General features: G+C 39.1%; 1 protein-coding gene across 2 annotated transcripts in view; it reads left to right on the forward strand.

Annotated features, from left to right (window-relative positions):
• Positions 1-273: 273 nt before the first annotated feature.
• PBK (PDZ binding kinase) overlaps positions 274-27,717 on the forward strand; it is a 32,912-nt gene continuing 5,468 nt past the window's right edge. The window contains exons 1-6 of one of the 2 annotated variants that reach the window (XM_061425066.1): positions 274-451; positions 3,530-3,607; positions 6,011-6,104; positions 18,018-18,160; positions 21,341-21,510; positions 23,378-23,507. In XM_061425066.1, coding sequence (XP_061281050.1) covers positions 3,550-3,607; positions 6,011-6,104; positions 18,018-18,160; positions 21,341-21,510; positions 23,378-23,507 — 595 coding nt within the window. In that variant the 5' untranslated portion in view covers positions 274-451; positions 3,530-3,549. The remainder of the gene's footprint in view (positions 452-3,529; positions 3,608-6,010; positions 6,105-18,017; positions 18,161-21,340; positions 21,511-23,377; positions 23,508-27,717) is intronic. The other variant, XM_061425065.1, reaches the window with a different exon arrangement.

Genomic DNA, 27,717 nt, shown 5'->3' on the forward strand with positions numbered 1-27,717 from the left:
CTATTGGGTAGTAAGGGAGAAGGAAATGGCAACCCACTTCAGTATTCTTGCCTGGAGAATCCCAGGGACAGAGGAGCCTGGCGGGCTGCTGTCTATGGGGTAGCACAGAGTTGGACACGACTGAAGCGATTTAGCAGCAGCAGCAGCAGCAGTGGGTAGTAAGGTGGGATCGATAAACAGAGGGGAAAGGCTGAAAAGAACAGGAACGGCGAATCCGGCTTGGTGTGTCCTTTGCGCCGCCCCGTAGTTCGCGATCGACGTAGGGGCGGTGCGTGCGCTATTTTGAAAGCCCGGCGGGTTCCCGTCGGAACTACGGTTGCCGAGTCCGTGTGTTGGCGGGTCGGATCCCACCCCCTCACCCCAGAGGGGCGCGGAGTGTTGGGGGCTGCTCGGGACCAGTTTTCAAGACAGCCTTTCCCTGGACATCTCGTCGTCCCACCTCGTGGCTCTGGTAAGGAGAGAGATTTTAGGGAACCTGCCGCGAGTGGGCCTGGCCGGGTGTCCCGCGCCCCTCGAGCCGCGGCCTCTTTGCTTTTTTGACAACTTGGGGCCTGGAAGGAAGGTGGAAGACGTTGGGAATATGCATTAAACTGGGAATTATCTTAGGAAGCATCTTGGCGACCCGCGTGCGCATCAGACTTACGGGGTACGGTGGGGATTCGAAGAAAGAAATCGCTCTTTTCTCAAATCAGAGCTCGACACTACTTTTTATGGAAGCCCGCCAGGGTTCTCTGTCCATCGGATTCTTCAGGCAAGAATACTGGAGTGGGTTGCCGTTTTCCCCTCCAGGGGATCTTCCCGACCCAGGAATCGAACCTCCTGCATTGGCAGGCAGATTCTTTACCATTAATGCCACATGGGACGCCCAGGTGCTGTTTATTAAGGGATATTAAGTGGCTCTATGCAGCATTTAAGCAAATGTTCTCTCTTCCTCCCAGTTTTTTATGGACAATCCAAACGAGCTTACAGACAGGTAGTAACAGTTTGCTTTACAGTAAATCTAATACAAAACCAAACCTTTTTTCAAAATAATAGTTAATTTTTTAATAAAAAGGATTTTAAAAGAAATGTTACAGAAGGAAAAAGAACCCTGTATTAACTTGCTTGTGTATACAGTATGTACATTGTATTTTATAGATAATTTTAAACTAATAGTTTATTGAGATGTAATTAACATATCATGAAATTCACTCTTTTGAAAGTGTACAGTTAAGTGGTTTTTGGAATAGAGTTGTGCCGGGGTCCAGCCCCGGTGGATCCAGGGAATTCGAAGCGGGGCCGGCGTCTGCGAGGATCAGGAAACAACTGCTTAATTAAACGTTAATTAAGGATATAAACAGTAATAGAATAAGGACAGCTCAGTGAGGAAATTGAGTGGAGAAAAGAGGCTGAATAATTTAGCCAGAAGGTGAGAGAAAGAACGACATGGGGAGACCAAGTTTCGGTGAACAAGGCCTGCACTTTATTTTCCAAAGTAGTTTTTATACCTTAAGTTATGCATATAGGATAATGGGGGAAGGGGTAGAGTCATGCAGTAAGCCAGGCTTTCTTCCTGCAAACTTCTCATATGCAAAAGTTTAGGTGATTTGCATCATCTTCTGGCCCAGAGGCCTATTAACATTTTAAGACCCTTTCTTCAGAAAACTTATTTTTCTCTAAAGGCGACTAGTCAGGTGCCACCCTCCAAAAGCATTAAAGTTGCATTCCTATAGGGCAAAGGTGTGGTGGGCTACCACAAGAAAAAGAATTAACTCAAGGGTCCAAGGTTACAAACATTAAAATTACTACTTACACCAATCATATTAATCAATACACTGCCAGGAACACAGCAGGTAAGGGATATGGAAACTTAGCAGCAAACATTGGCCCAACAAGTGAAAAACCCTTCACCAATAAAATTTCTAATCAATCTTTTAACTACTCAAAGGAATCTGTGTTTAGACAGTTTAGAACATCTCCTGCCTCTCACAGTTGGGAGGCTCTGAACAATCACATGTGGCCGGAAAAACCTATTCAGGCAGGCTAGAGGATTTCCAAAGGAGTTTGTAGGTTGAAACACTGTCACACCCAGGAACTTTATTAACTGGAGCTGTAAGTTAACTCTCTTTCTAGAGAGAGGTAGTGGGGGACAGGCCCCCCGCCCCGCCGCCCCCCGAAAAGTCAGAGGTGTAGGTGAGAACACAAAGCAGAAAGTAGGCAGACTCTGGTTTTGGGGGTAGATGCTCGAGAATTTCCAGGGGGACTCCTGAGGCTCGATCCCGCCCTTGCGTATGCCGAGCCTCCTTCCTCATGACCTTTGCCACGGGCGGAGTTCCTCACTCTGGCTCCTGGCAGTGATAGACTTCCAGTTGAGCTATTCCAGATCCTGAAAGATGATGCTGTGGAAAGTGCTGCACTCAATATGCAATATGCACTCAATATGCAGTATGCCGGCTCCCGGCAGAGTTGAATATATTAAACCACTACCTAATTTTAGAACATTTTCATCACCCCAGAAAAGATGGCATACACCCACTAGCAGTCACTCCACATTCTCTCTTCCCTTCAGCCCACAACAACTAAACATTTATTTTGTCTGTGGATTTGCCTGTTCTGGATATTGTGTGGAAAAACAATCATATATGTGGCCTCTTGTGTCTGCTTTCTTTCACTTGGCATAAGGTTTTCAAGATTCTTTCATGTTGTAGTATACATGAGTACTTCATTCCTTTTAATGACTAAATAATATTCCCTATGTAAAATATATACTCTGTTGAATAATATTTTATTGTGCGTAGTATTGGAGAAGGCAATGGCACCCCACTCCAGTACTCCTGCCTGGAAAATCCCATGGATGGAGGAGCCTGGTAGGCTGCAGTTCATGGGGTTGCTAAGAGTAGGACAGGACTGAGTGACTTCCCTTTCACTTTTCACTTTCATGCATTGGAGAAGGAAATGGCAACCCACTCCAGTGTTCTTGCCTGGAGAATCCCAGGGACGGGGGAGCCTGGTGGGCTGCCGTCTCTGGGGTCACACAGAGTCGGACATGACTGAATCGATTTAGCAGCAGCGGCAGCAGCAGCAGTGTGTAGTATATGCCATATTTTCTTTATCCATTCATCATCTGATAGCTTTTTCTGTTTCCTTTTTTTGGCTATTAGGAATAATACTGCTTACAAAGCCAAGCTCTTAAAAGCATATAAAAGATCTGTTAATAACTACTCCTGGAAAGTGTGGGAGGGTACGAGGTGATTTTCTTTTTTTTAACCAAGTGCATATATTATTTTAAAAATAAATAAAAATCCACAATCATTAATAGCATGACCTTGGGTATGTAATTTTACTTATCTTTAATTTTAGTTTATCTTTCTCCCTCTCTGGGTTTCAGTTTTCTCATTGTAAATACAACTGGACTAAATATTTGTCATGGTCTTTTTCAGTTCTCAAATTTTTTGTAAATAAGTGATAGTATTATAGGAATTTTTTCTTCATGAATGAAAGATGTATTCTTTATAACTGCAGTGTACCTTTCTATTCATTTTTATCATAGGACTTTAAGCAATTATTACAATGGAAGAAACCAATAATTTCAAGACACCAAGCAGATTATCTGAAAAAAGGAAATCTGGTAATCTATAAAACCTTCCTTCATTGTTACTGATATCAGAAATGTCTTCATAGTATTATAGTTAAATCCTTTCATTGTTATCTGTCACACAAGAACAGTTTTAGTATAAGTCATCTTTATAATGTTGATCTCAAGAAATAAGACTTCTTTTATAGGTCAGAGTTTGGTCATCTGTGATCTAATTTTATTGACATTCTAGCAGATTTGTAGGTTCTCCTAGGTGAAGAAGCAACTTAACTTGAACCTCAAAGGAACCACTTTATCTTTCCCCCTCTATGTATGGGAAGGGTATTTTCCAAGGCAATTCAGTAGACAGGGTAATCTGTCACTTCAATTTGACAAGCCCTTTGGGCTTCATTTTGTTGTGCTGCAGCCTGAAAGTGTTTCTAAGCAGTAAGTTAGGGCAGTGATAGGACTCATCTCATTAGTTTCTCTCCTCTCAGAGTTCATAGTCCTGCCCTGCCGATTGTCAAGTATGTGAAAACCATTATATTTTGTCAAATTTTCTGGTTGTTCATGGCAAAAGGGCAATCCAAGAGCAGTTAATTGTTCATGAGCAAAAGTAGGACTGCTCTATCTCATTTCTTTTAATAACCTTATACTACTCTGTAATATAGATATGCTATAATTATGACTCTAATGATCACTTAGGCTTTTCTTTTTTTTTTTTTTGTAGCTACAAAAGCAGATCCCACTATTGGCATGCATGCACGCATTCACGTGTGTATATGGTATCTTTGGCTGCATGCCGTAGCGCAGGCATTAGCAAACTTTTTGTAAATGGCAGATAGTAAATGGTTTAGGCTTTGTGGGTCACATAGGAACCCTTTTGCCATCGTCTTCTTCCTTTCTTCTTTCTTCCTTGCCTGCCTCCCTCTCTTCTTTCCTTCTTTCCTTGATTTTTGCCTAAATTAGTCGTTACTGTGATTGCCGAAAAATGATATTAATAACTTTTTTTCTTTGTGGTGCTTTGTATGTGTCTCTGTCTCCTGAAGTCCTGTTTACTATCTCCAGAAGGCTCAGCTCCTGGAGAAGCTGAAGGTGTGTTTAGAAGGGAATGTTCCAGGAAGAGTTAGAGGTTTGGAGTCCAGACTGATATTATCAAGTACACTGAATCTGTCTCTGTTTCCCCTGTTCTGGCTCCAGAGAAATAAGACAGTCACTGGTGAGACAGCTGCCATTCTGTGTAGTTTCTTTTTTTTTTTTTTTTAATTTAATTTTATTTTTAAACTTTACATAATTGTATTAGTTTTGCCAAATATCAAAATGAATCCATCACAGGTATACATGTGCTCCCCATCCTGAACCCTCCTCCCTCCTCCCTCCCCATACCATCCCTCTGGGTCGTCCCAGTGCACTAGCCCCAAGCATCCAGTATCGTGCATTAAACCTGGACTGGCATCTCGTTTCATACATGATATTTTACATGTTTCAATGCCATTCTCCCAAATCTTCCCACCCTCTCCCTCTCCCACAGAGTCCATAAGACTGTTCGATATGTCAGTGTCTCTTTTGCTGTGTAGTTTCTATACCTTGAATTCTCTCATCTCCAGGATCTTGTCCCTAATTGTCTTTGTTCTAAGGCCTCCTCGGTTTTTTTCTTTTCTGGACATGGAATCTAGTTCTTCTGTTTTGAAACCAGATTTGAATTCTTGACTCTGTAACCCTGGCTTCTTTAGCAGGTTGCTCTCTGGAATCAATTCCATGATAAGAGTTGTGCATAAATGCCTTGATGAGGGTGTGTAATTGAGAGGAGTGTAGCTGGTATGACACTGTCTTTTCTACTTTGAATCTGCTCTTAAGGGTGATCTTGGTATTGGCTTGATTCGAAGTCATCCTCAGGTTCTGATCTTTTCTGGAGTCAGTTCTAGCTCTTTGATTCTGAAACCACATCTGGATTCTAGGCTCTTCAGTGTTATTAAAGGCAAGTCTTCATTTGGTAGCGTAATCTGGATAAGGGTTTTGGTTAAAAGTGTTGATAAGGGTTTTCCATTGACCTGTGAATTTGATATAGCTTCTGTCTATACTTTGTTGCCATGGTGTTAGAGTTGTCTTGGGCCATGTTGGAAGAGAGTCATGAAGTCTAAGGATTCAACCAAGAGACTTTCTTTATCTGTTTTTTTAACAACGCTTTTAAAATGTAAAAATCAATTCTTAGCTTATGGGTCATATAAAAACAGGCTGTTTTGCTGACCCCTGTTTAAGTGTTCCTGTAGAATAGAGCTCCAAAAGTAGACTTGGTCAAAGGTATCCATTGAAAGTTGGGACACATAGTGTCAAATTGCTCTGCAAGACTTTGCCAGTTAATTCCCTTAACAGTGATTTATTGAGAACGTTAGGATGCATCTGTGGAGCTCTTTTCAAATACTAATTTTATTTTTTATTTCTCTTTCTGACATTTAGCATTATGTTTAACTCCATGTATAAATATTCCTGCCTCTCCATTTATGCAGAAGCTTGGCTTTGGTACTGGGGTAAATGTCTACCTTATGCAAAGGTGAGTATAAGATTTCACGTTAACATTTTTACATGGAACCATAGTTCCACTGTACGTGGAGACAAAAAGGAATGTGAACATGCAAATATTTAGACCTGGGGTATGTTCATATTTTTGCCAGAGCTCTACCTGGTACATCTTTCTCCTAGCTTCCTCTTAATGGGTTATTAAAGGAGAGGTAATTTGTAATTTTTCCTTGGCTTGTGTAGGAGGGGAAAAGGACACAGAAAAGGGATTCCTGTGTGATAATAACACAGGATTCTCAATAAGAAAACTTCAAAGAGGATACCAGTGTTGGGAGATATCAGTGACTATTAATCCCTTCTATCTGGAGAGTTGCCTTCTCAGGATATTCTCTTCTAAAGAAGTAATATTTTTATTTATGTCATCATTAAGTGAGAAGGGCAGATACCTGATTCTAAAGTAGGAAAATTGTATTAAAAGAAAAATGGAATACTAGAATAGATGCTTATAGCTAATAATATTACATATGGCAACAAACACATTATTACAAAGTTGTTTCTTTTATTCATTATTCTGTACCTAGTTTCATGTTTATTAAGTGGCAAACAGTTATGTACTGTTTAGTGCTCCCTAAGAATTAGCCTGATTAGTCCAAGGCAGCATATCATTAGCTTTTCTAGGTTTACGTTGTTTCAAAGAAATACTTCCTCAAGTAAAAAGCTGGTGAATCGAGACTAGTATAGCAGTTATATGTAAGTGGGTCTTCTTGAAGTGTCTTCGCAGCTTAAACACCCCCTTTTGTGTGTTTGTCTGCTGTTAGTTTTTTGAACTTCCATTTTTTAATGTCTAAAACTCTGGCTTTAAGTTATTTTGAAAGAAAAAACTTATCACAATTTCGTGGCTAGTCTCATTTTTTCTTCCTTAAAAAAGTTTTTTTAGAATGTGAAGTGTGTTGTTAGCAAAGTTATACTGTATGTGACTTAATTAGAAAACTTCATTGGAAATAGCAGTTCCCGCCTGACCCTCCCAGTCCTCAATGTGGCTCTGTTAGCTTGGGATTTTCCTTTATAGTAGCCTCAGTTCAGTTCAGTTCAGTTCAGATGCTCAGTCGTGTCCAACTCTTTGCGACCCCATGAATCGCAGCACGCCAGGCCTCCCTGTCCATCACCAACTCCCGGAGTTCACTCAGACTCACGTCCATCAAGTCAGTGATGCCATCCAGCCATCTCATCCTCTGTCATCCCCTTCTCCTCCTGCCCCCAATCCCTCCCAGCATCAGAGTCTTTTCCAGTGAGTCAACTCTTGGCATGAGTGGCCACAGTACTGGAGTTTCAGCTTTAGCATCATTTCCTTCCAAAGAAATCCCAGGGCTGATCTCCTTCAGAATGGACTGGTTGGATCTCCTTGCAGTCCAAGGGACTCTCAAGAGTCTTCTCCAATACCACAGTTCAAAAGCATCTATTCTTCGGCGCTCAGGCTTCTTCGCTAGATTTCCTTTGCCTCTCAGGTGAATTGGATCCTCTATTTTTCTTGTTTCATGTCTTAGTATTTCTTGGTTTCCATCTCATTCTGGTTGAAGACATTTGTTAGTGCCCCATGAAAAGCAGAAGATACATTTTTGAGAATTTACTTTTCTAAAAATGTTTTCATTTTATGCTTGTACTTGAGTGGCCTTTTTTTGTTTTTCTGGGTTAGAATTCTCATTCAGAAGTATGTTCTCCCCAGAATTTTGAGAACATTGTTCACTGCTGCTGTTGAGAATTCTGAAGCCCCTCTGACTGCTGAGTCTTTGTGTTTCTGTTCTATGTTGTCTCCTCCTCCTGCTGTCTTATAACCTTATATGGTCTTTTGTTTGTCACCGCTGTTCTGCATTTCACAGTGACATGCATGGGTATGGCCTCTTGGAGCCTGAAAATTCCTATTAAATTTTTGAGAGGCTATTTTTAAAAATTACTTTGTTGATCATGTTCACCCCTTTTTATCTGTCCTCTGTCTTGGATGTGGGATTTACTGGCTTAATCTTTGATCTACCTTTATTTTATTTTATTTTTGGTCTGTTTTTCTATTTTCTCTTTTGTTCTATTAATATTTTCTGGGAAATCTTCCCAACTTCATTTTCTGATACTTCTATTTAGTTTTTCATTTTTGTCTATCTTGTTTTTAGAAATTATCTGAAAGTTTTCCTCTTTAAAAAAAATATAAATTTATTTATTTTAATTGGAGGCTAATTACTTTACAATATTGTAGTGGTTTTGCCATACATGGACATGAATCTGCCACAGGTGTACATGTGTTCCCCATCCTGAACCCCCCTCCCACCTCCCTCCCCATCCCATCCCTCAGGGTCATCCCAGTGCACCAGCCCCGAGCACCCTGTCTCATGCATTGAACCTGGACTGGTGATCCGTTTCGCATATGATAATATACATGTTTCAATGCCATTCTCCCAAATCATCCCACTCTCGCCCTCTCCCACAGAATCCAAAAGACTGTTCTATACATCTGTGTCTATTTTGCCGTCTTGCATATAGGGTTATTGTTACAATCTTTCTAAATTCCGTATATATATATATGTGTTAGTACTCTTGCCTGGAAAATCCCATGGACGGAGGAGCCTGGTAGGTACCAGTCCATGGGGTCGCTGAGGGTCGGACACGACTGAGCGACTTCACTTTCACTTTTCACTTTCCTGCATTGGAGAAGGAAATGGCAACCCACTCCAGTGTTCTTGCCTGGAGAATCCCAGGGACAGGGGAGCCTGGTGGGCTGCCATCTATGGGGTCGCACAGAGTTAGACACAACTGAAGTGACTTAGCAGCAGTAGCAGTAGTATACTGTATTAGTGTTTTTCTTTCTGGCTTACTTCACTCTGTATAATAGGCTCCAGTTTCATCCATCTCATTAGAACTGATTCAAATGTATTCTTTTTAATGGCTGAGTAATATTCCATTGTGTATATGTACCACAGCTTTGTTATCCATTCGTCTGCTGATAGAGACATCTAGGTTGCTTCTATGTCCTGGCTATTATAAACAGTGCTGCGATGAACATTGGGGTACACGCATCTCTTTCAATTCTAGTTTCCTTGGTGTGTATGCCCAGCAGTGGGATTGCTGGGTCATATGGCAGTTCTATTTCCAGGTTTTTAAGGAATCTCCACACTGTTCTCCATAGTGGCTGTACTAGTGTGCATTCCCACCAACAGTGTAAGAGGGTTCCCTTTTCTCCACACCCTCTCCAGCATTTATTGCTTGTAGACTTTTGGATCACAGCCAATCTAACTGGCGTGAAATGGTACCTCATTGTGGTTTTGATTTGTATGTCTCTGATAATTTACTCCTTGGAAGGAAAGTTATGACCAACCTAGATAGCAATTCAAAAGCAGAGACATTACTTTGTCAACAAAGGTCCGTCTAGTCAAGGCTATGGTTTTTCCATTAGTCATGTAGGATGTGAGAGTTGGACTGTGAAGAAAGCTGAGAGCCAAAGAATTGATGCTTTTGAACTGTGGTGCTGGAGAAGACTCTTGAGAGTCCCTTGGACTGCAAGGAGATCCAACCAGTCCATTCTGAAGGAGATCAGTCCTGGGTGTTCTTTGGAAGGAATGATGCTGAAGCTGAAACTCCAGTACTTCGGCCACCTCATGCGAAGAGGTGACTCATTGGAAAAGACTCTGATGCTGGGAGGGATTGGGGACAGGAGGAGAAGGGGACGACAGAGGATGAGATGGCTGGATGGCATCACCGACTCGATGGACGTGAGTTTGAGTGAACTCTGGGAGTTGGTGATGGACAGGGAGGCCTGGCGTGCTGCAGTTCATGGAGTCGCAAAGAGTCAGACACAACTGAACAACTGAACTGAACTGATAATGAGTGATGTTGAGCATCTTTTCATGTATTTGTTAGCCATCTGTATGTCTTCTTTGGAGAAATGTCTGTTTAGGTCTTTGGCCCATTTTTTGATTGGGTTGTTTATTTTTCTGGAATTGAGCTGCAGGAGTTGCTTGTATATTTTTGAGATTAATTGTCAGTTCCTTCATTTGCTATTATTTTCTCCCATTCTAAAGGCTGTCTTTTCACCTTGCTTATATTTTTCTTTGTTGTGCAAAAGCTTTTAGGTTTAATTAGGTCCCATTTGTTTATTTTTGCTTTTATTTCCAATATTCTGGGAGGTGGTCATAGAGGATCCTGCTGTGATATATGTCGGAGAGTGTTTTGCCTGTGTTCTCCTCTAGGAGTTTTATAGTTTCTGGTCCTATGTTTAGATCTTTAATCCATTTTGAGTTTATTTTTGTGTATGGTGTTAGAAAGTGTTCTAGTTTCATTCTTTTACAAGTGGTTGACCGGTTTTCCCAGCACCACTTGTTAAAGAGATGGTCTTTTCTCCATTGTATATTCTTGCCTCCTTTGTCAAAGATAAGGTGTCCATAAGGCTTTCTGTTTTGTTCTATTGATCTATATTTCTGTCTTTGTGCCAGTACCATACTGTCTTGATGACTGTAGCTTTGTACTAGAGCCTGAAGTCAGGCAGGTTGATTCCTCCAGTTCTATTCTTCTTTGTCAAGATTGCTTTGGCTATTCGAGGTTTTTTGTATTTCCATACAAATTGTGAAATTACTTGTTCTAGTTATGTGAAAATACCATTGGTAGCTTGATAAAGATTGCAATGAATCTATAGATTGCTTTGGGTAATTTTCACTATATTGATTATTTCAATCCATGAACATGGTATATTTCTCCATCTATTTGTGTACTCTTTGATTTCTTTCATCAGTGTTTTATAGTTTTCTATATATAGGTCTTTTGTTTCTTGAGGTAGATATATTCCTAAGTATTTTAATGGAATTGTTTCCTTAATTTCTCTTTCTGTTTTCTCATTGTTAGTGTATAGGAATGCAAAAGATTTCTGTGTGTTAATTTTATATCCTGCAACTTTACTATATTCACTGATTAGCTCTAGTAATTTTCTGGTGGAGTCTTTAGGGTTTTCTATGTAGAGGATCATGTCATCGGCAAACAGTGAGTTTTACTTCTTCTTTTCCAATTTGGACTCCTTTTATTTCTTTTTCTGCTCTGATTGCTGTGGCCAAAACGTCCAAAACCATGTTGAATAGTAGTGGTGAGAGTGGGCACCCTTTCTTGTTCCTGACTTTAGGGGAAATGCTTTCAATTTTTCACCATTGAGGATAATGTTTGCTGTGGGTTTGTCAAATATAGCTTCTATTATGTTAAGGTATGTTCCTTCTATTCCTGCTTTCTGGAGGGCTTTTTTTTTTAATCATAAATGGATGTTGAATTTTGTCAAAGGCTTTCTCTACATCTATTAAGATAATCATATGGTTTTTATCTTTCAATTTGTTAATGTGGTATATTACATTGATTGATTTGCAGATATTGAAGAATCCTTGCATCCCTGGAATAAAGCCCACTTGGTCATGATGTATGATCTTTTTAATATGTTGTTGGATTCTGTTTGCTGGAATTTTGTTAAGGATTTTTGCATCTATGTTCATCAGTGATATTGGCCTGTAGTTTTCTTTTGTGGCATCTTTGTCAGGTTTTGGTATTAGGGAGATGGTGGCCTCATAGAATGAGTTTGGAAGTTTACCTTCCTCTGCAATTTTCTGGAAAAGTTTGAGTAGGATAGGTGTTAGCTCTTCTCTGAATTTTTGGTAGAATTCAGCTGTGAAGCCATCTGGTCCTGGGCTTTTGTTTGCTGGACGATTTCTGATTACAGTTTCAATTTCCATGCTTGTGATGGGTCTGTTAAGATTTTCCAACATAAAATCTTGGAAAGTTGTACTTTTCTAAGAATTTGTCCATTTCTTCCAAATTGTTCATTTTATTGGCATATAATGCTGATAGTAGTCTCTTATGATCCTTTGTATTTCTGTGTTGTCTGTTGTGATCTCTCCATTTTCATTTCTAATTTTATTGATTTGATTTTTCTCCCTTTGTTTCTTGATGAGTCTGGCTAATGGTTTGTCAATTTTATTTATCCTCTCAAAGAACCAGCTTTTGGCTTTGTTGATTTTTGCTGTGGTCTCTTTTGTTTCTTTTGCATTTATTTCTGCCCTAATTTTTAAGATTTCTTTCCTTCTACTAACCCTGGGGTTCTTCATTTCTTCCTTTTCTAGTTGCTTTAGGTGTAGAGTTAGGTTATTTATTTGACTTTTTTCTTGTTTCTTGAGGTAAGCCTATATTGCTATGATGCTTCCCCTTAGCACTGCTTTTACAGTGTCCTGTAGGTTTTGGGTTGTTGTGTTTTCATTTTCATTCGTTTCTATGCATATTTTGATTTATTCTGTGATTTGTTGGTTATTCAGCAGTGTGTTGTTCAGCCTCCATATATTGGAATTTTTAATAGTTTTTCTCCTGTAATTGAGATCTAATCTTACTGCATTGTGGTCAGAAAAGATGCTTGGAATGATTTCAATTTTTTTTGAATTTACTAAGGCTAGATTTATGGCCCAGGATGTGATCTATCCTGGAGAAGGTTCCATGTGCACTTGAGAAAAAGGTGAAATTCATTGTTTTGGGGTGAAATGTCCTATAGATATCAGTTAGGTCTAACTGGTCTATTGTATCATTTAAAGTTCATGTGTCCTTGTTAATTTTGTTTAGTTGATCTATCCGTATGTGTGAGTGGGGTATTAAAGTCTCCCACTATTATTGTGTTATTGTTAATTTCCCCTTTCATACTTGTTAGCATTTGCCTTACATATTGTGGTGCTCCTATGTTGAGTGCATATATATTTATAATTGTTATATCTTCTTCTTGGATTGATCCTTTGATCATTATGTAGTGTCCTTCTTTGTCTCTTTTCTCAGCCTTTATTTTAAAGTCTATTTTATCTGATATGAGTATTGCTACTCCTGCTTTCTTTTGGTCTCTATTTGCGTGGAATATCTTTTTCCAGCTCTTCACTTTCAGTCTGTATGTGTCCCTTATTTTGAGGAGGGTCTCTTGTTGACAACATATATAGAGGTCTTGTTTTTGTATCTATTCAGCCAGTCATTGTCTTTTGGTTGGGGCATTCAACCCATTTACGCTTAAGGTAATTATTGATAAGTATGATCCCGTTGCCATTTACTTTGTTGTTTTGAGTTCGAGTTTATCCACCCTTTCTGTGTTTCCTGTCTAGAGAAGATCCTTTAGCATTTGTTGGAGAGCTGGTTTGGTGGTGCTGAATTCTCTCAGCTTTTGCTTGTCTGTAAAGCTTTTGATTTCTGCTTCATATTTGAATGAGATCCTTGCTGGGTACAGTAATCTGGGTTGTAGGTTTTTCTCTTTCATCACTTTAAGTATGTCCTGCCATTCCCTTCTGTCATGAAGAGTTTCTGTTGAAAGATCAGCTGTTATCCTTATGGGAATCCCCTTGTGTGTTGTTTGTTGTTTTTCCCTTGCTACTTTTAGTATTTGTTCTTTGTGTTTGATCTTTGTTAATTTGATTAATATGTGTCTTGGGGTGTTTCGCCTTGGGTTTATCCTCTTTGGAACACTCTGTTTTCAACTATTATTTCCACAAGTATTTTCTCATGGTCTTTCTTTTTGTCTTCTTCTTCTGGGACTCCTATGATTTGAGTGTTGGGGCGTTTAACGTTGTCCCAGAGGTCTCTGAGGCTGTCCTCATTTCTTTTAATTCTTTTTTCTTTTTTCCTCTCTGCTCCATTTATTTCTACCATTCTATCTTCTACCTCACTTATCCTATCTTCTGCCTCCATTATACTACTGTTGGTTCCCTCCACAGTGTTTTTGATCTCATTTATTGTATTATTCATTATATACTGACTCTTTTTTATTTCTTCTAGGTCCTTGTTAAACATTTCTTGCATCTTCTCAATCCTTGTCTCCAGGCTATTTTTCTGTAACTCCATTTTGTTTTCAAGATTTTGGATCATTTTCACTATCATTATTCGGAATTCTTTATCAGGTAGATTCCCTATCTCTTCTTTGGTTTGGTGGGCATTTGTCATGTTCCTTTACCTGCTGAGTATTTCTCTGCCTTTTCATCTTGCTTATATTGCTGTGTGGTTCCTCTTTATTGTGGAGGTTCCTTGCTGTGGATGCGGTTGGATGGGTGGCTTGTCAGGGTTTCTTGGTTAGGGTAGCTTGTGTCGGTGTTCTGGTGGGTGGAGCTGGATTTCTTTTCTCTGGAGTGCAATGAAGTGTCCATTAGTGAGTTTTGAGATGTCTGTGGGTTTGGTGTGACTTTGGGCAGCCTGTATATTGAAGCTCAGGGCTATGTTCCAGTATTGCTGGAGAATTTGCATGGTGTATCTTGCTCTGGAGCTTGTTGGCTCTTGGGTGGTGCTTGGTTTCAGTAAAGGTATGGAGGATTTTGATGAACTCTTATCGATTAATGTTCCCTGGAGTCAGGAGTTCTCTGGTCTCTGGTGTTCTCAGGTTTTGTACTTAAGCCTCCTGCCTCTGGTTTCAGTTTTATTCTTACAGTAGCTTCAAGACTTCTCCATCTGTCACTTCCAAAGTGGTTCCCTCTTTTTATTTTAGCTTCTGTTTGCTGGTCTCTTCAGTGTCTAATTTCCACCCTGACACAAGGGGGCGATGGTGGTCACGTTTTTAGGCTCACTTGTTCAGTAGTGCTGTGGGGAGGGAGGAACACTGCAAAGCAGTATCACTGGCGTGTGTGGGGAGTGCTGGCAGTGTTTCAGCCGCACTGGGTTTGCCCCCGCTCACGGCGTGTATGCTTTCACGGTCTACACTTCTCAGGCTCTAGGTTGCTCTGCCGGGAACCGTCTTAGGCCGGCCCTGGGTTGTATGCATCTCCCAGGTCTTAGCCGCTCAGGTTCAGGTTTTCGGGTACTCCACAAAGGCGCAGATCGTTTGGGCCTGCGTTTTGTGCCCGTCCCAGGTCCGAGCAGCTCAGGTGACCAGGTGCTTGGTGAGCGCAGTCACCCCCAGGTGGGGAGGGGGTGTGTCTTATTGCCTCCCCCGTCCAAGCTGCTCGGTTTTCTGGGTGTACAACTGGCGTGCCTTCTTAGGTGTGCCGTGTATCTCTTCAGGGGAGCTGATCTCTGGCTGTGACTCTCTCAGCAGATGTCAACTGTCCAGAATCCCAAGAAGTCTTGGTTAGCAACGAAGCCTGCTTGCAGTTTGGTAGAGGATGCCTCTCTGGGGCCGTGATTGCCCGCTTCCAGCTCTGGCTGCCCTCGCCTGCCTGTCTCCCGTGGGGGATGGGCTGGTCCATAGCTGGCTAGGTCTGCTCAGTCTTTTGTTCTGAGCGGGTCTGGCAGTGTCTTAGGTTAGGGCTTTTCACAGGATAGTTCTCTCTTTTTTGTCTCTCTCTCTCTCTCTCTCTGGCCACGGTCTGGGTTGCTGTCTCACCTTAGTTCCCTTAGATTGCCCTCAGGGCATTCAGGCCCGGTCCTTACCCTAAACAATGCAGTCTGCGGCTCCCTGTCCAATCCCTGCTTGCTAGTGGTGGATGTGAGCGTCTGGGATGCTTCTCTGCTGGGAGTTGCCGTTAGGCATGTAATCTGTGGGTTTTAATTATTTATTTATTTTTCCTCCTGGTTATGTTGCCCTCTGAGATTCCAAGACTCGCCAAGGACCCGCTGGTGAGAGTGTTTCCTTGTGTTTGGAAAGTTCTCTCTTTTTTTAAGACTCCCTTCCCGGGACAGATCTCCGTCCCTACCTCTTTTGTCTCTCTTTTTATCTTTTATATTTTGTCCTACCTCCTTTTGAAGACAGTGGGCTGGCTGCCTTTCTGGGTGCCTGATGTCCTCTGCCAGCATTTAGAAGTTGTTTTGTGGAATCTGCTCAGCGTTCAGATGTTCTTCCGATGAATTTGTGGGGGGTAAAGTGGTCTCCCCGTCCTATTCCTCCACCATCTTAGGACCACCTCTCAAGTTTTCCTTTTTAAGATGGCATCCCATGTCTTGTGGGGATGCTAGACATGTATATCTTGAACCTGGATGTTGATAACACAGGTGTGTTCAAGTGTGAAAACTCACTGAGCACTGCAGGCACATTTGGTCATGAATTGCTCTGTTGCTACATAGACCGCAGGTTCTCAACTGTGTCAGTCTACCTCAGGCTAAATACCTTCTGCTTTTTCCCTTTCAAAGTCAGTCTTCAGTCTTCAAACTGAAGTTTTATTTCAGTGGTACCTGAGAGGGATCAAATTTATATGTGTATGTTCATTTTAATTCAGAGTATATATTATTTACTGTTAAATTTGCATTGCTGGATTAAACCCAACATAGTTGTGATGTATTATTATTTTTTAATAAACTGATAGAATCATTTTGCTATTGTTTAGAATTTTTGCATCTGTAAGTGAAATTGGTTTGTGATTTTTCTTTTTCTGTTGTCCTGTATGATTTTTGTCCCTTTTCATTCTATTCCCTGGAATGGTTTGTATGAAATGGAATGATATGTTTCTTTACAGTTTAGTAAACTCAACTCTAAAATTATCTATGTTTTGTATTTCTTGTGGGAAGATTTTTAAACTCTTGATTACGTTTCTTCTTTTATCAGCTTTCTTAACTTTTTGAAAGAATTTGTCCATTTTACCTTTTTATTGGCTTAAAAGCTCTAGTATTCACTTGGATATTTTTAAAATCTCTGTTGTATATGTCCCCATTTTTGTTGGCAGTATTGTTTGTGTCTCCTTTTGTTTTTTCCTTGTGCAGTCTCAACAGAAATTTGCCCGTTGTATTAGCATTGTCTGTGAACCATCTTTTGCCTTGGCAACATTTTATTCAGATTTCATAGTAATATCCTTCTCATTCTGTAACCTATAGGTTAGGATAGGATGTAGGTAGGTTAGGGCATATGGAAAAGGTGAAGATGGACTCGCTCACTGAGTTATAAATAATCCAGAGCTATGGGTACCCCTTGAGACTTGAAAAATACATTTTTATATTAAAAGAACATGGAAGAGGTTATTCCCAAATGCTATTGTTATCTAAAACTGGAGGTTTAAGAATAGTTTAAGTAAACTTATGCATGATAGATGTATATGAACTGAGAAATCTAGTGATCCTTTGAATACATGTATTCTGATGTTAAAAAAAAGGTCCTGCAGTCACAGAGCTGTGCCCATGAGCTAGTATAGAGCTGAACATGATTTCTTGGTTCCATCTCGTTTTATGTTCTTATGGTTGAACTTTGCAATCTTTAACTTTTGAGGCTCTTTGGCTTGTGCCGAAATGCTGCCTACATTTTGTTCTTTGTAATTGGCCATACTCATAAATGCCTACCTTACGGGGTGAACAAACCTTTCCCTGACTTCATGTCACCTGTTTGTTTATTTAGGCCTCAAAACAGGTATACCTTAAATGTTCTTCAACAGCTGCATCTTCCTAGAAAATAGACAATTTACATTTTTTTTCCTATTAGTATGTTTATTATTTTCTCCCTAAATATATGTATATAGTGAGAAGTATATAGGATGAATTGTTTTGTCCATTAGAGGCATAATATTTGTTGGTAAAAAACAGTCTGTTATTTGCATGATTACACGCGAGCCAAATGTATTTTGTACATTTTTTCTTTAAATTGTTTCTTAGAAATTAATGTTTATTACTTTAACATTCTATAATTTATATCTGGTACATATAGTTAAATGCTTTTTAAGTAGTTGGTAGTGACATGATTGAGTGAAAAAATTAGAAAATACTATAGAAATTTTTGAAGTTTAAAATCTATAACATTTTGTCTTTTTCCTTCTAGTTTTCTCTTTTTAACCCTTCCTTTCCAAAGATATCAGACTTCTCTTGTAATCAGTAGATTTATCAGCTGTATGTACACAGTTATAAAGGATATATAACAGAAATGTTGATAGTCTAAAATATTTCCAAATTAAAAAAAGAAAACTAAAATACTCTCAAAGTCTTTTTCAAAATGTGGAAGTTCCTATTAGTCATTTGAACTGTATTATGGTTATTAATCTTTCTGTACATTTTTGGTTACTTATTTTTTAAGATCTCCAAGAGGTTTGTCTCATTCTCCTTGGGCTGTGAAAAAGATTAATCCTAGATGTAATGATGAATATCAGAGTATGTATCAAAAGAGACTAACTGATGAAGCTAAGATTTTGAAAACACTCAATCATCCAAACATTATAGGTAAGTTCACATATTACTTAATAACAGTATCTAGTATAGTATCTTATTTATCTGAAATGGTTTACATAAAATCTTAACTGCTTTCACTAATAATAAGTGAAGAAAGGTGTGATGGAGTTTGGCAAGAATCCAATTAATGTGAACATTGTGAAATAAAAATTAGTGGGACTTCCCTGGCGATCCAGTGATTAGGACTCTGTGCTTCAACTGCTGGGGAGCGTGGGTTTGATTCCTGGTAAGGGACCTAAGATCCTATAAGCCACCTGGCTTGGCCAGAAAAAAAAACAGTGTATATTTTTAGATGCAGCAAATTTGGAAAACTCAGCAGTGGCCACAGGATTGGAAAGGTCAGTTTCCATTCCAATCCCAAAGAAAGGCAATGCCAAAGAATGCTCAAACTACCGCACAATTGCACTCATCTCACATGCTAGTGAAGTAATGCTCAAAATTCTCCAAGCCAGGCTTCAGCAATACGTGAACCATGAACTTCCAGATGTTCAAACTGGATTTAGAAAAGGCTGAGGAACCAGAGATCAAATTGCCAACATCTGTTGGATCATTGAAAAAGCAAGAGAATTCCAGAAAAACATCTATTTCTGCTTTATTGACTATACCAAAGCCTTTGACTGTGTAGATCGCAACAAATTGTGGAAAATTCTTGAAGAGATGGGAATACTAGACCACCTGACCTACCTCCTGCGAAATCTGTAAGCAGGTCAAGAAGCAACAGTTAGAACTGGACATGGAACAACAGACTGGTTCCAAATTGGGAAAGGAGTATGTCAAAGCTGTATATTGTCACCCTGCTTATTTAACTTATATGCAGGGTACATCATGAGAAATGCTGGGCTGGATGAAGCACAAGCTAGAATCAAGATTGCTGGGAGAAATATCAATAACCTCAGATATGCAGAAGACACCACCCTTATGGCAGAAAGCAAAGAAGAATTAAAGAGCCTCTTGATGAAAGAGGAGAGTGAAAAAGTTGGCTTAAAACTCAACATTCAGAAAACTAAGATCATGGCATCCAGTCCCATCAGTTCAGTTCAGTCACTCAGTCAAGTCCGACTCTTTGCGACTCCATGAATTGCAGTGCGCCAGGCTTCCCTGTCCATCACCAACTCCCGGAGTTCACCCAAACTCATGTCCATCGAGTCGGTTATGCTATCCAGCCATCTCATCCTCTGTCGTCCCCTTCTCCTCCTTCCCCCAATCCCTCCCAGCATCAGAGTCTTTTCCAATGAGTCAACTCTTCGCATCAGTTGGCCAAAGTACTGGAGTTTCAGCTTTAGCATCAGTCCTTCCAAAGAACACCCAGGACTGATCTTCAGAATGGACTGGTTGGATCTCCTTGAAGTCCAAGGGACTCTCAAGAGTCTTCTCCAACACCATAGTTCAAAAGCATCAATTCTTTGGCTCTCAGCTTTCTTCACAGTTCAACTCTCACATCCATACATGACCACTGGAAAAACCATAGCCTTGACTAGACGGACCTTTGTCGGCAAAGTAACGTCCTCTGCTTTTGAATATGCTATCTAGGTTGGTCATAACTTTCCTTCCAAGGAGTAAGCATCTTTTAATTTCATGGCTGCAATCACCATCTGTAGTGATTTTGGAGCCCCCATAAAGAAAGTCTGACACTGTTTCCACTGTTTCCCCATCTATTTCCCATGAAGTGATGGGACCAGATGCCATGATCTTCGTTTTCTGAATGTTGAGCTTTAAGCCAACTTTTTCACTCTCCTCTTTCACTTTCATCAAGAGGCTTCTTAGTTCTTCTTCACTTTCTGCCATAAGGGTGGTGTCATCTGCATATCTGAGGTTATTGATATTTCTCCCATCAGTCTTGATTCCAGCTTGTGCTTCTTCCAGCCCAGCATTTCTCATGATGTACTCCAGTCCCATCAGTTCATGGCAAATAGATGGGGAAACAGTGACAGACTTTATTTTTGGGGCTCCAAAATCACTGCAGATAGTGACTGCAGCCATGAAATTAAAAGACGCCTGCTCCTTGGAAGAAAAGTTATGATCAACCTATATAGCATATTAAAAAGTAGAGACATTACTTTGCCAACGAGGTCCGTCTAGTCAAAGTTATGGTTTTTCCAGTAGTCATGTATGTGAGAGTTGGACCATAAAGAAAGCTGAGTGCCGAAGAATTGATGCTTTTGAACTGTGGTGTTGGAGAAGACTCTTGAGAGTCCCTTGGACTGCAAGGAGATCCAACCAGTCCATCCTAAAGGAAATCAGTCCTGAATATTCATTGGAAGGACTGATGTTGAAGCTGAAACTCTAATACTTTGGCTACCTGATGTGAAGAACTGACTCATTTGAAAAGACCCTGATGCTGGGAAAGATTGAAGGTGGGAGGAGAAAGGGATAACAGAGGATGAGATGGTTGGATAACATCACTGACTCAATGGACATGAGTTTGAGTAAACTCTGGGAGTTGGTGATGGACAGGGAGGCCTGGCTTGCTACAGTCCATGGGGTCTCAAAGAATCTGACACTACTGAGCAACTGAACTGAAGTATATATTTAAAACTTCATAGGAATAGATACAGTCATTATGCTATTGGTACCATGGAGAATTCAGGAATGTAAAGTCTTCATTTGTGTAATCTCCTTTTTTCATTTTTAATGTAAGTAAGTCTGGTGAAACCATTATATTTAGGAAGGCATAGAGTATAAAACGGAGAAGGCTTTGGCACCCGACTCCAGTACTCTTGCCTGGAAAATCCCATGGACAGAGGAGCCTGGTGGGCTGCAGTCCATGGGGTCACTAAGAGTCAGACACGACTGAGCAACTTCACTTTCACTTTTCATTTCCATGCATTGGAGAAGGAAATGGCAACCCACTCCAGTGTTCTTGCCTGGAGAATCCCAGGGACAGGGGAGCCTGGTGGGCTGCCGTCTGTGGGGTCGCACAGAGTTGGACACAACTGAAACGACTTGGCAGCAGCAGCAGCAGAGTATAAAAACATTTCAATTTGTGATACTGTTGGCCAACACTGAAGACATTTGAAATTAGATCTACTAAATAAGTTTTGTAAGCACTAGCTGTTTCATTTTGTGTTTGACAGTGTTGATCCAGATCTGTTTTCAGTCACATTATTGTAAAAGAATGAAATACTTTTGTTCTTTCCTACTCCAGTAAGAAAATGACGTATTTTCTTTAAGGTTACCGTGCTTTCACTAAAGCTAGCGATGGCAGTCTGTGTCTTGCTATGGAGTATGGAGGTGAAAAGTCTCTGAATGACTTAATAGAAGAACGAAATAAAGATAGCCGAGATCCTTTTCCAGCAGCCATAATTTTAAAAGTTGCTTTGAACATGGCAAGAGGGTTAAAGGTAACTATGCTATTATGTTTTGAATGAGTTTTGTGGAACCTAAAAAAATAAATACTTTATTTACAATGTTGTGTTTAATTTCTGCTGTACAGCAAAGTGACTCAATTATACATATATCTCCTTTTTCATATTCTTTTCCATTGGGGTTTATCACAGGATGTTAAATATAATCCCCTGTTCTTTACAGTAGGACGTTGTTGTATATCCATCCTATATATGGTAGTTTGCATTTGTAACCCCAAATTCCCAATCTTTCCCTTTCTCACCCAGCCTCCCCCTTGACAACCACAAGTCTGTTCTCTATAACTGTGAGTCTGTTTCTGCTTTGTAAATAAGTTCATTTGTGTATTTTATATTCCACATATAAGTGACATCATATGGTATTTGTCTTTCTGACTTAGTATGACTAAGTCCATCCATGTTGTTGGAAATGACATTGTTTCATTATTTTTAATGGCTGAGTAATACTCCATTGTGTGTGTGTGTGTGTGTGTGTGTGTGTGTGTGTCTATGTCTGTTCATCTACTGATGAACAGATACTAATATACCTAGTTACAAGGTGAATTTTTTTTCCCAAGAGAGGGAGTTGCCTTAAATCTTTATAGAATCTTTCATATTGAAGAATGTACTGTTTTGATCAACAAAGTATTGTTAGAGGCCTTCACACCTTCACATGGCCTGAAATAATCCAAGTCAGGAAGTTTTGCTTATAGAGATTGCATGTTAGATTTAGTTAATTGGACTGTTGTTTAGTCATTATTCCTGGGGGTGTATTCTAACCCTCTGTTGCTGTAAACAAGCCTTTCAAAGATTTCTTTGTGGGATGTTATTAGACATTGTGAATATACATCTATAGTCAAATGAAAAAAATCCTCTCAGGGTTATACAAATAAACTATTGTATCTTTGAATTAGACATACTGTTAGAGATAAAAATTCTGTATCCTGAATAACTTAAGTAATCATGGCTCCAGAAAATTGTTGGATGACTCAGAAAAACAGATTATGTAATGTAGTGATGTCAAGAATTGCATGTTGAGTTCAAATAAAATTGATTCATGAAATGTAAAACTGGAAAAAGGCACTATTTCTAAATATATATTTTAATATTTTATAGAAAAACATTTTAAATAGGTTGGATAAGCTAATAATTTGAATCATTTATTTTAATTGTGTATATATAATGGAATTAATAAATTACATTATAAATATATTTGAGCATATTCAATTTATGGTTAGCAATATTTAAATAAGCACAGTAAGTGTTCCAAGTTCAATACCAAGAATTGTTTCTGCATCTTTTGCAGGCCCAGGTCATAGAGTGTAGATGCCTAAATGCTGATGAATGAAAAAATAACTTTTGTAGGACGTTTTTGATTATGGATGAATATTATCACTTGTCATTTCTAAGAAAGGGTTAAAATATAGCCTTAGATTACATTACTGCTTCCTCTTTTCCTTGTGAAGTATGTGTAGCATTATCTCAACAATTTGTTTGAGATAACTGTCATTGTGAAGTTTAAAAAATTATTTCTAAAATAGTTGTCCATTTTATAAAATTGTAGTATATTTTGAAATCTGCAGTATCATCTTTGATGTATAAGTATGTGAGGTTGGTTGGAAAATTAAAAGTTGGCTTATCTATACATAGACATCAATTTCCAAAGAATCTTTCAGATTTCTGGTCAGTATGGTAGACTAAGAGATAGCGTGGGATGGTTCCTTCTCTAGCATCAAATAGTTTGAAATGATAGACACAAGTCTGCATGTTAGGCAGGGAATTCAGGTTGTTGTTTTGTTTGAAAGTTATATACTTTTTTATTAGTTTCTATTTTTTCTCAGATATTTTAAATTTTTCACTATTTTAGTATCTGCACCAAGATAAGAAACTGCTCCATGGAGATATAAAGTCTTCAAATGTTGTTATTAAAGGCGATTTTGAAACAATTAAAATCTGTGATGTAGGAGTCTCTCTTCCATTGGATGAAAATATGACTGGTAAGCAGAATTCTAATTTTTAAATGGTTTCTGTACAGTTTTTAAGTTTCTATTACATATTTAAAAATAACAAGTTCACATTCTTCAAAAATCAAAAACTATTAATAAAAAGTGTATAATAAAAAATATCCCTTCCTTTCTCTGTTCTGCTCAGCCTCCAGCCCCTTCCCTTGCTACATACACAATATAAATTATTGGTTTCTCATTAGTATATATTTTAATTGAAGAAACGTGGAGAAGTGTCTCTAACCTGCTTTGGGATTTTTAAGTAGTAAAAGATCTGGGAGTAGAAAATACAATTTTTATAAGGTTTTATAAAGAAATTGATTTAGCATCAGCATAATGACAAGATTTGGGAAACTGCTAGAAGAAAGTGGAATGGGAGCAGGAAAGAGGATTTCTAACTAAGGCCAGTCTTCTGCGTTTTGCCCCTTGGCCCAGCCTACCTCATTCTTCTCTTTTATTGTGAATACTAACCATTCTCTTCTCAGGGAATTTAAATATGTTCTTTCTTCTTCTTCTTTTTTTATTTTTTACTACATTCTTTTTTAAAATATTCTTTTGTATTATGGTTTATCTAAGGATATTGAATACAGTTCTCTGCTGTACAATAGGACCTTGTTGTTTATCCATTCTATATATAAAATGTTATGTGGCTAACCCCAATGTCCCACTCCATCCCTTCCCCAACCCCCTCCCCCTTGGCAACCACTAGTGTCTTCTATACCAATGATTCTGTTTCATAGGTAGGTACATTTGCCTCATATTTTAGATTCCACATATAAGCGTTATCATGGTATTTGTCTTTTTCTCTTACTTCACTCAGCTTGATAATCTCTAGTTGCGTCCATGTTGCTACAGATGGCATTATTTCTTTCTGTTTTGTGACTGAGTAGTATTCCATTGCATATATGTACCATGTCTTCTTATCCATTCGTCTGTCAGTGGTCATTTAGGTTATTTCCGTATCATGGCTTTTGTGAACAGTGCTGCTGTGAGCATGGTGGTGTATGTGTCTCTGTGAATTCTATTTTGGTCTGGATATATGCCCAGGACTGGGATTACGGGATCATGTTTTTAGTTTTCCTGAGAAACCCCCATACTGTTTTCCACAGTGACTATACCATCTTACATTCCCACCAAAAGTGTGGGAGGGTTCCCTTTTTTCCACGTCCTCTCTGGCATCTGTTATTTGTAGGCATTTTAATAATGGCCACCCTGAACCCGTGTGAAGGTGGAACCTCATTGTAGCTTTGATTTTCATTTCTCTAATAGTGCTGTCCATCATCTTTCTTTCCATGTGCCTGTTGGCCACTTGTATTGATTTGGAGAAATGTCGGTCTGTTTAGGTCTTCTGATCATTTTTCTATTGGGTTTGTTTTTGTTATTGTTGAGTTGTATGAGCTGTGTGTGTGTTTTGGAAATCAATCCCTTGAGTTGCATTGTTTGCAAATATTTTCTTCCATCCTGTGGGTTGTCTTTCATTTTGCTTATGATTTTTGCTGTGGAAAGCTTGTAATTTTGATTAGGTCCCATTTGTTTATTTTTATTTTTATCACCTTGGGAGACTGACCTAAGAAAACATAGATATGATTTATGTCAGAGAACGTTTTGCCTATGATCTTTTCTAAGAGTTTTATGGTGTCTTATGTTAAGTCTTTAAGGCATTTTGAGTTTTGTGGTTGGTGAGGGGGTGTGTTCTAATTTCATTGATTTACATAGAGCTGTACAACTTTCTTAGCACCGCTTGCTAGAGAAACTGTAGGGAATTTAAGATATGTTCTTGATGAGGAACAGAGCCAAAATCCAGAAGCCTCAAAGAAAACCACTGCTTTCAACATATTATTTAATAAATAACATTTAAGTTTGCCTCTTTATATAAATATAAGGGGTGTGTGTGTGTGTTAGTCGCTCAGTCATGTCCGACTCTTTGCGACCCCATGGACCATAGCCTGACAGTCTCCTCTGTCCATGGGATTCTCCAGGCAAGAATACTGGAGTGGATTGCTGTTCCCGTCTCCAAAATATAAGGTATAGGGGAGGCTAATACTGTTTAGAACTTACGTACATCTTAATTTCCAGTTAAAGTCTATAAGTTGAATTGAAGGAAAACACCAAGATAAACAGATTCACTTCCTAATAATGTCTGTAATCAATAAAGGTAGAACTGGATGAACCCTTAGGCCAAATAACTGGTACGAGGTTATAACTTCAGCAAATAAAAGGAGAAATTGTCAAAAAGAATAAAAATAAGATTTTAGCATAATTGTCTCAATCATTAATAGATCTAATAGACAAACTAAGATGTAGCAGATCTGAGTAAATAGTAAGTTCATTTTCTATGCATTAGAATATTTATTAAAATTGACTAGTTAGGTTACAAAAGAAAACCTCAAGTTACAAAAGTAGGAATAGGCTAAAGGCTAACAAAGGTCCATCTAGTCAAGGCTATGGTTTTTCCTGTGGTCATGTATGGATGTGAGAGTTGAACTGTGAAGAAGGCTGAGCACCGAAGAATTGATGCTTTTGAACTGTGGTGGGAGAAGAGTCTTGAGAGTTCCTTGGACTGCAAGGAGATCCAACCAGTCCATTCTGAAGGAGATCAGCCCTGGGATTTCTTTGGAAGGAATGATGCTAAAGCTGAAACTCCAGTACTTTGGCCACCTCATGCGAAGAGCTGACTCATTGGAAAAGACTCTGATGCGGGGAGGGATTGGGGGCAAGAGGAGAAGGGGCCGACAGAGGATGAGATGGCTGGATGGCATTACTGACTCGATGGACGTGAGTCTGAGTGAACTCCGGGAGTTGGTGATGGACAGGGAAGCCTGGCGTGCTGCGATTCATGGGGTCGCAAAGAGTTGGACACTACTGAGGGACTGAACTGAACTAACATTCATTATCTTCAGAGCTATAAATATATAAATTCATGTACAGTTGGAAATAAAAACTCAGTTTTTTCAGGCATTTAAAATATTTGTAAATAGTTCTTAGCTGAGAAGTAGTGAGATTCCAGTTACATACTATTTAGAGAATAATGAGAATGTAAGAGCAAATCAAAACCTATTTGATATGGTCCAAAAGCATTCAAAGGAAAACACTGTCATTATTTAACCTTTATGAAATTGAGTTTTCAGCTGAAATTAGAAAAAAAAAATGAAACCATAAAAGAAAAAAGCAGAAATGAATTAAAGATCTAAAAGTTTTGCAATATCCCAGTATGATCTATGTTATTTTAGAACATGTCAAAGAGAATGTAGAGATTATCCTTGAGGATACATGTTCAAACACAGCCAGGAAAATCCTGTGAAAAAGTGTTGAGTAGGAATTTTCTTGACGAGGTGTTAAGTATTATGAAACTGTAGTAATTAAAGCAGTGACACTAATGCCAAACTAGACAGAAAATTTCAACATAAGAGTCAAAAGATAATTCCCAAATGTATGAAATTTGTTATATGATAAAGGTGACATTTTTGTATTAGTGGAAAAGAGGTAGTTGAATTAGTAAATGATGGTATCGGTTTATTTTAGAGAAAGTTGTTTTCTGTTCTCACACTCTAATCTCTGTAGATTGAAGATTTTTTAAAAAGTAACAGAAAAAATTGTTGGTAAAGATAATGTTGGGCTTAAGGAGGACACGAGAGGTAGAAACCACTTTTTAAAAGAAGTCATGACTACTAAAAAAGTCATTGAAAACTTTCCCCATGCTAGTATGAACAAGAGTATAGGCCAACATACTCTCATGCACTGCATAGAAGTCGTAATTTATCATTCAGGTTAAGATCAGTTTTGCTAGGGTAACATAAACCCTCAAAAACCTCACTACCTTAAAACAGGCAAGGCTTATTTTTCAAGCTGCATGTCCACTAGGCCTGTGTTCCACTCCATGTCATTCTCACATTAGGACCTGACATGCTAGGATGTCTGTTGTATGGAATAATGCCGTCATTGTGCCCATCATTGTGTGGACGGTGAAAAAGCTCTAGAGCTGCACTGTCCACTGCAGTTTTTTGGTTGTTTAGTCACTCAGTCGTGTCCAGCTCTTTGTGACCCTATGGACTGTAGCCTGCCAGGCTCCTCTCTCCATGGGATTTTCCTGGTGAGAATACTGGAGTGGGTTACCATTTCCTTCTCCAGGGGATCTTCCTGAACCAGGAATTGAACCCACGTCTCCTGCACTGCTTTACTACTGAGGTACCAGGAAGCCTGTCTA

The sequence above is a fragment of the Bos javanicus genome, chromosome 8 (genome assembly GCF_032452875.1).
Source record: "Bos javanicus breed banteng chromosome 8, ARS-OSU_banteng_1.0, whole genome shotgun sequence".
NCBI lineage: Eukaryota > Metazoa > Chordata > Mammalia > Artiodactyla > Bovidae > Bos > Bos javanicus.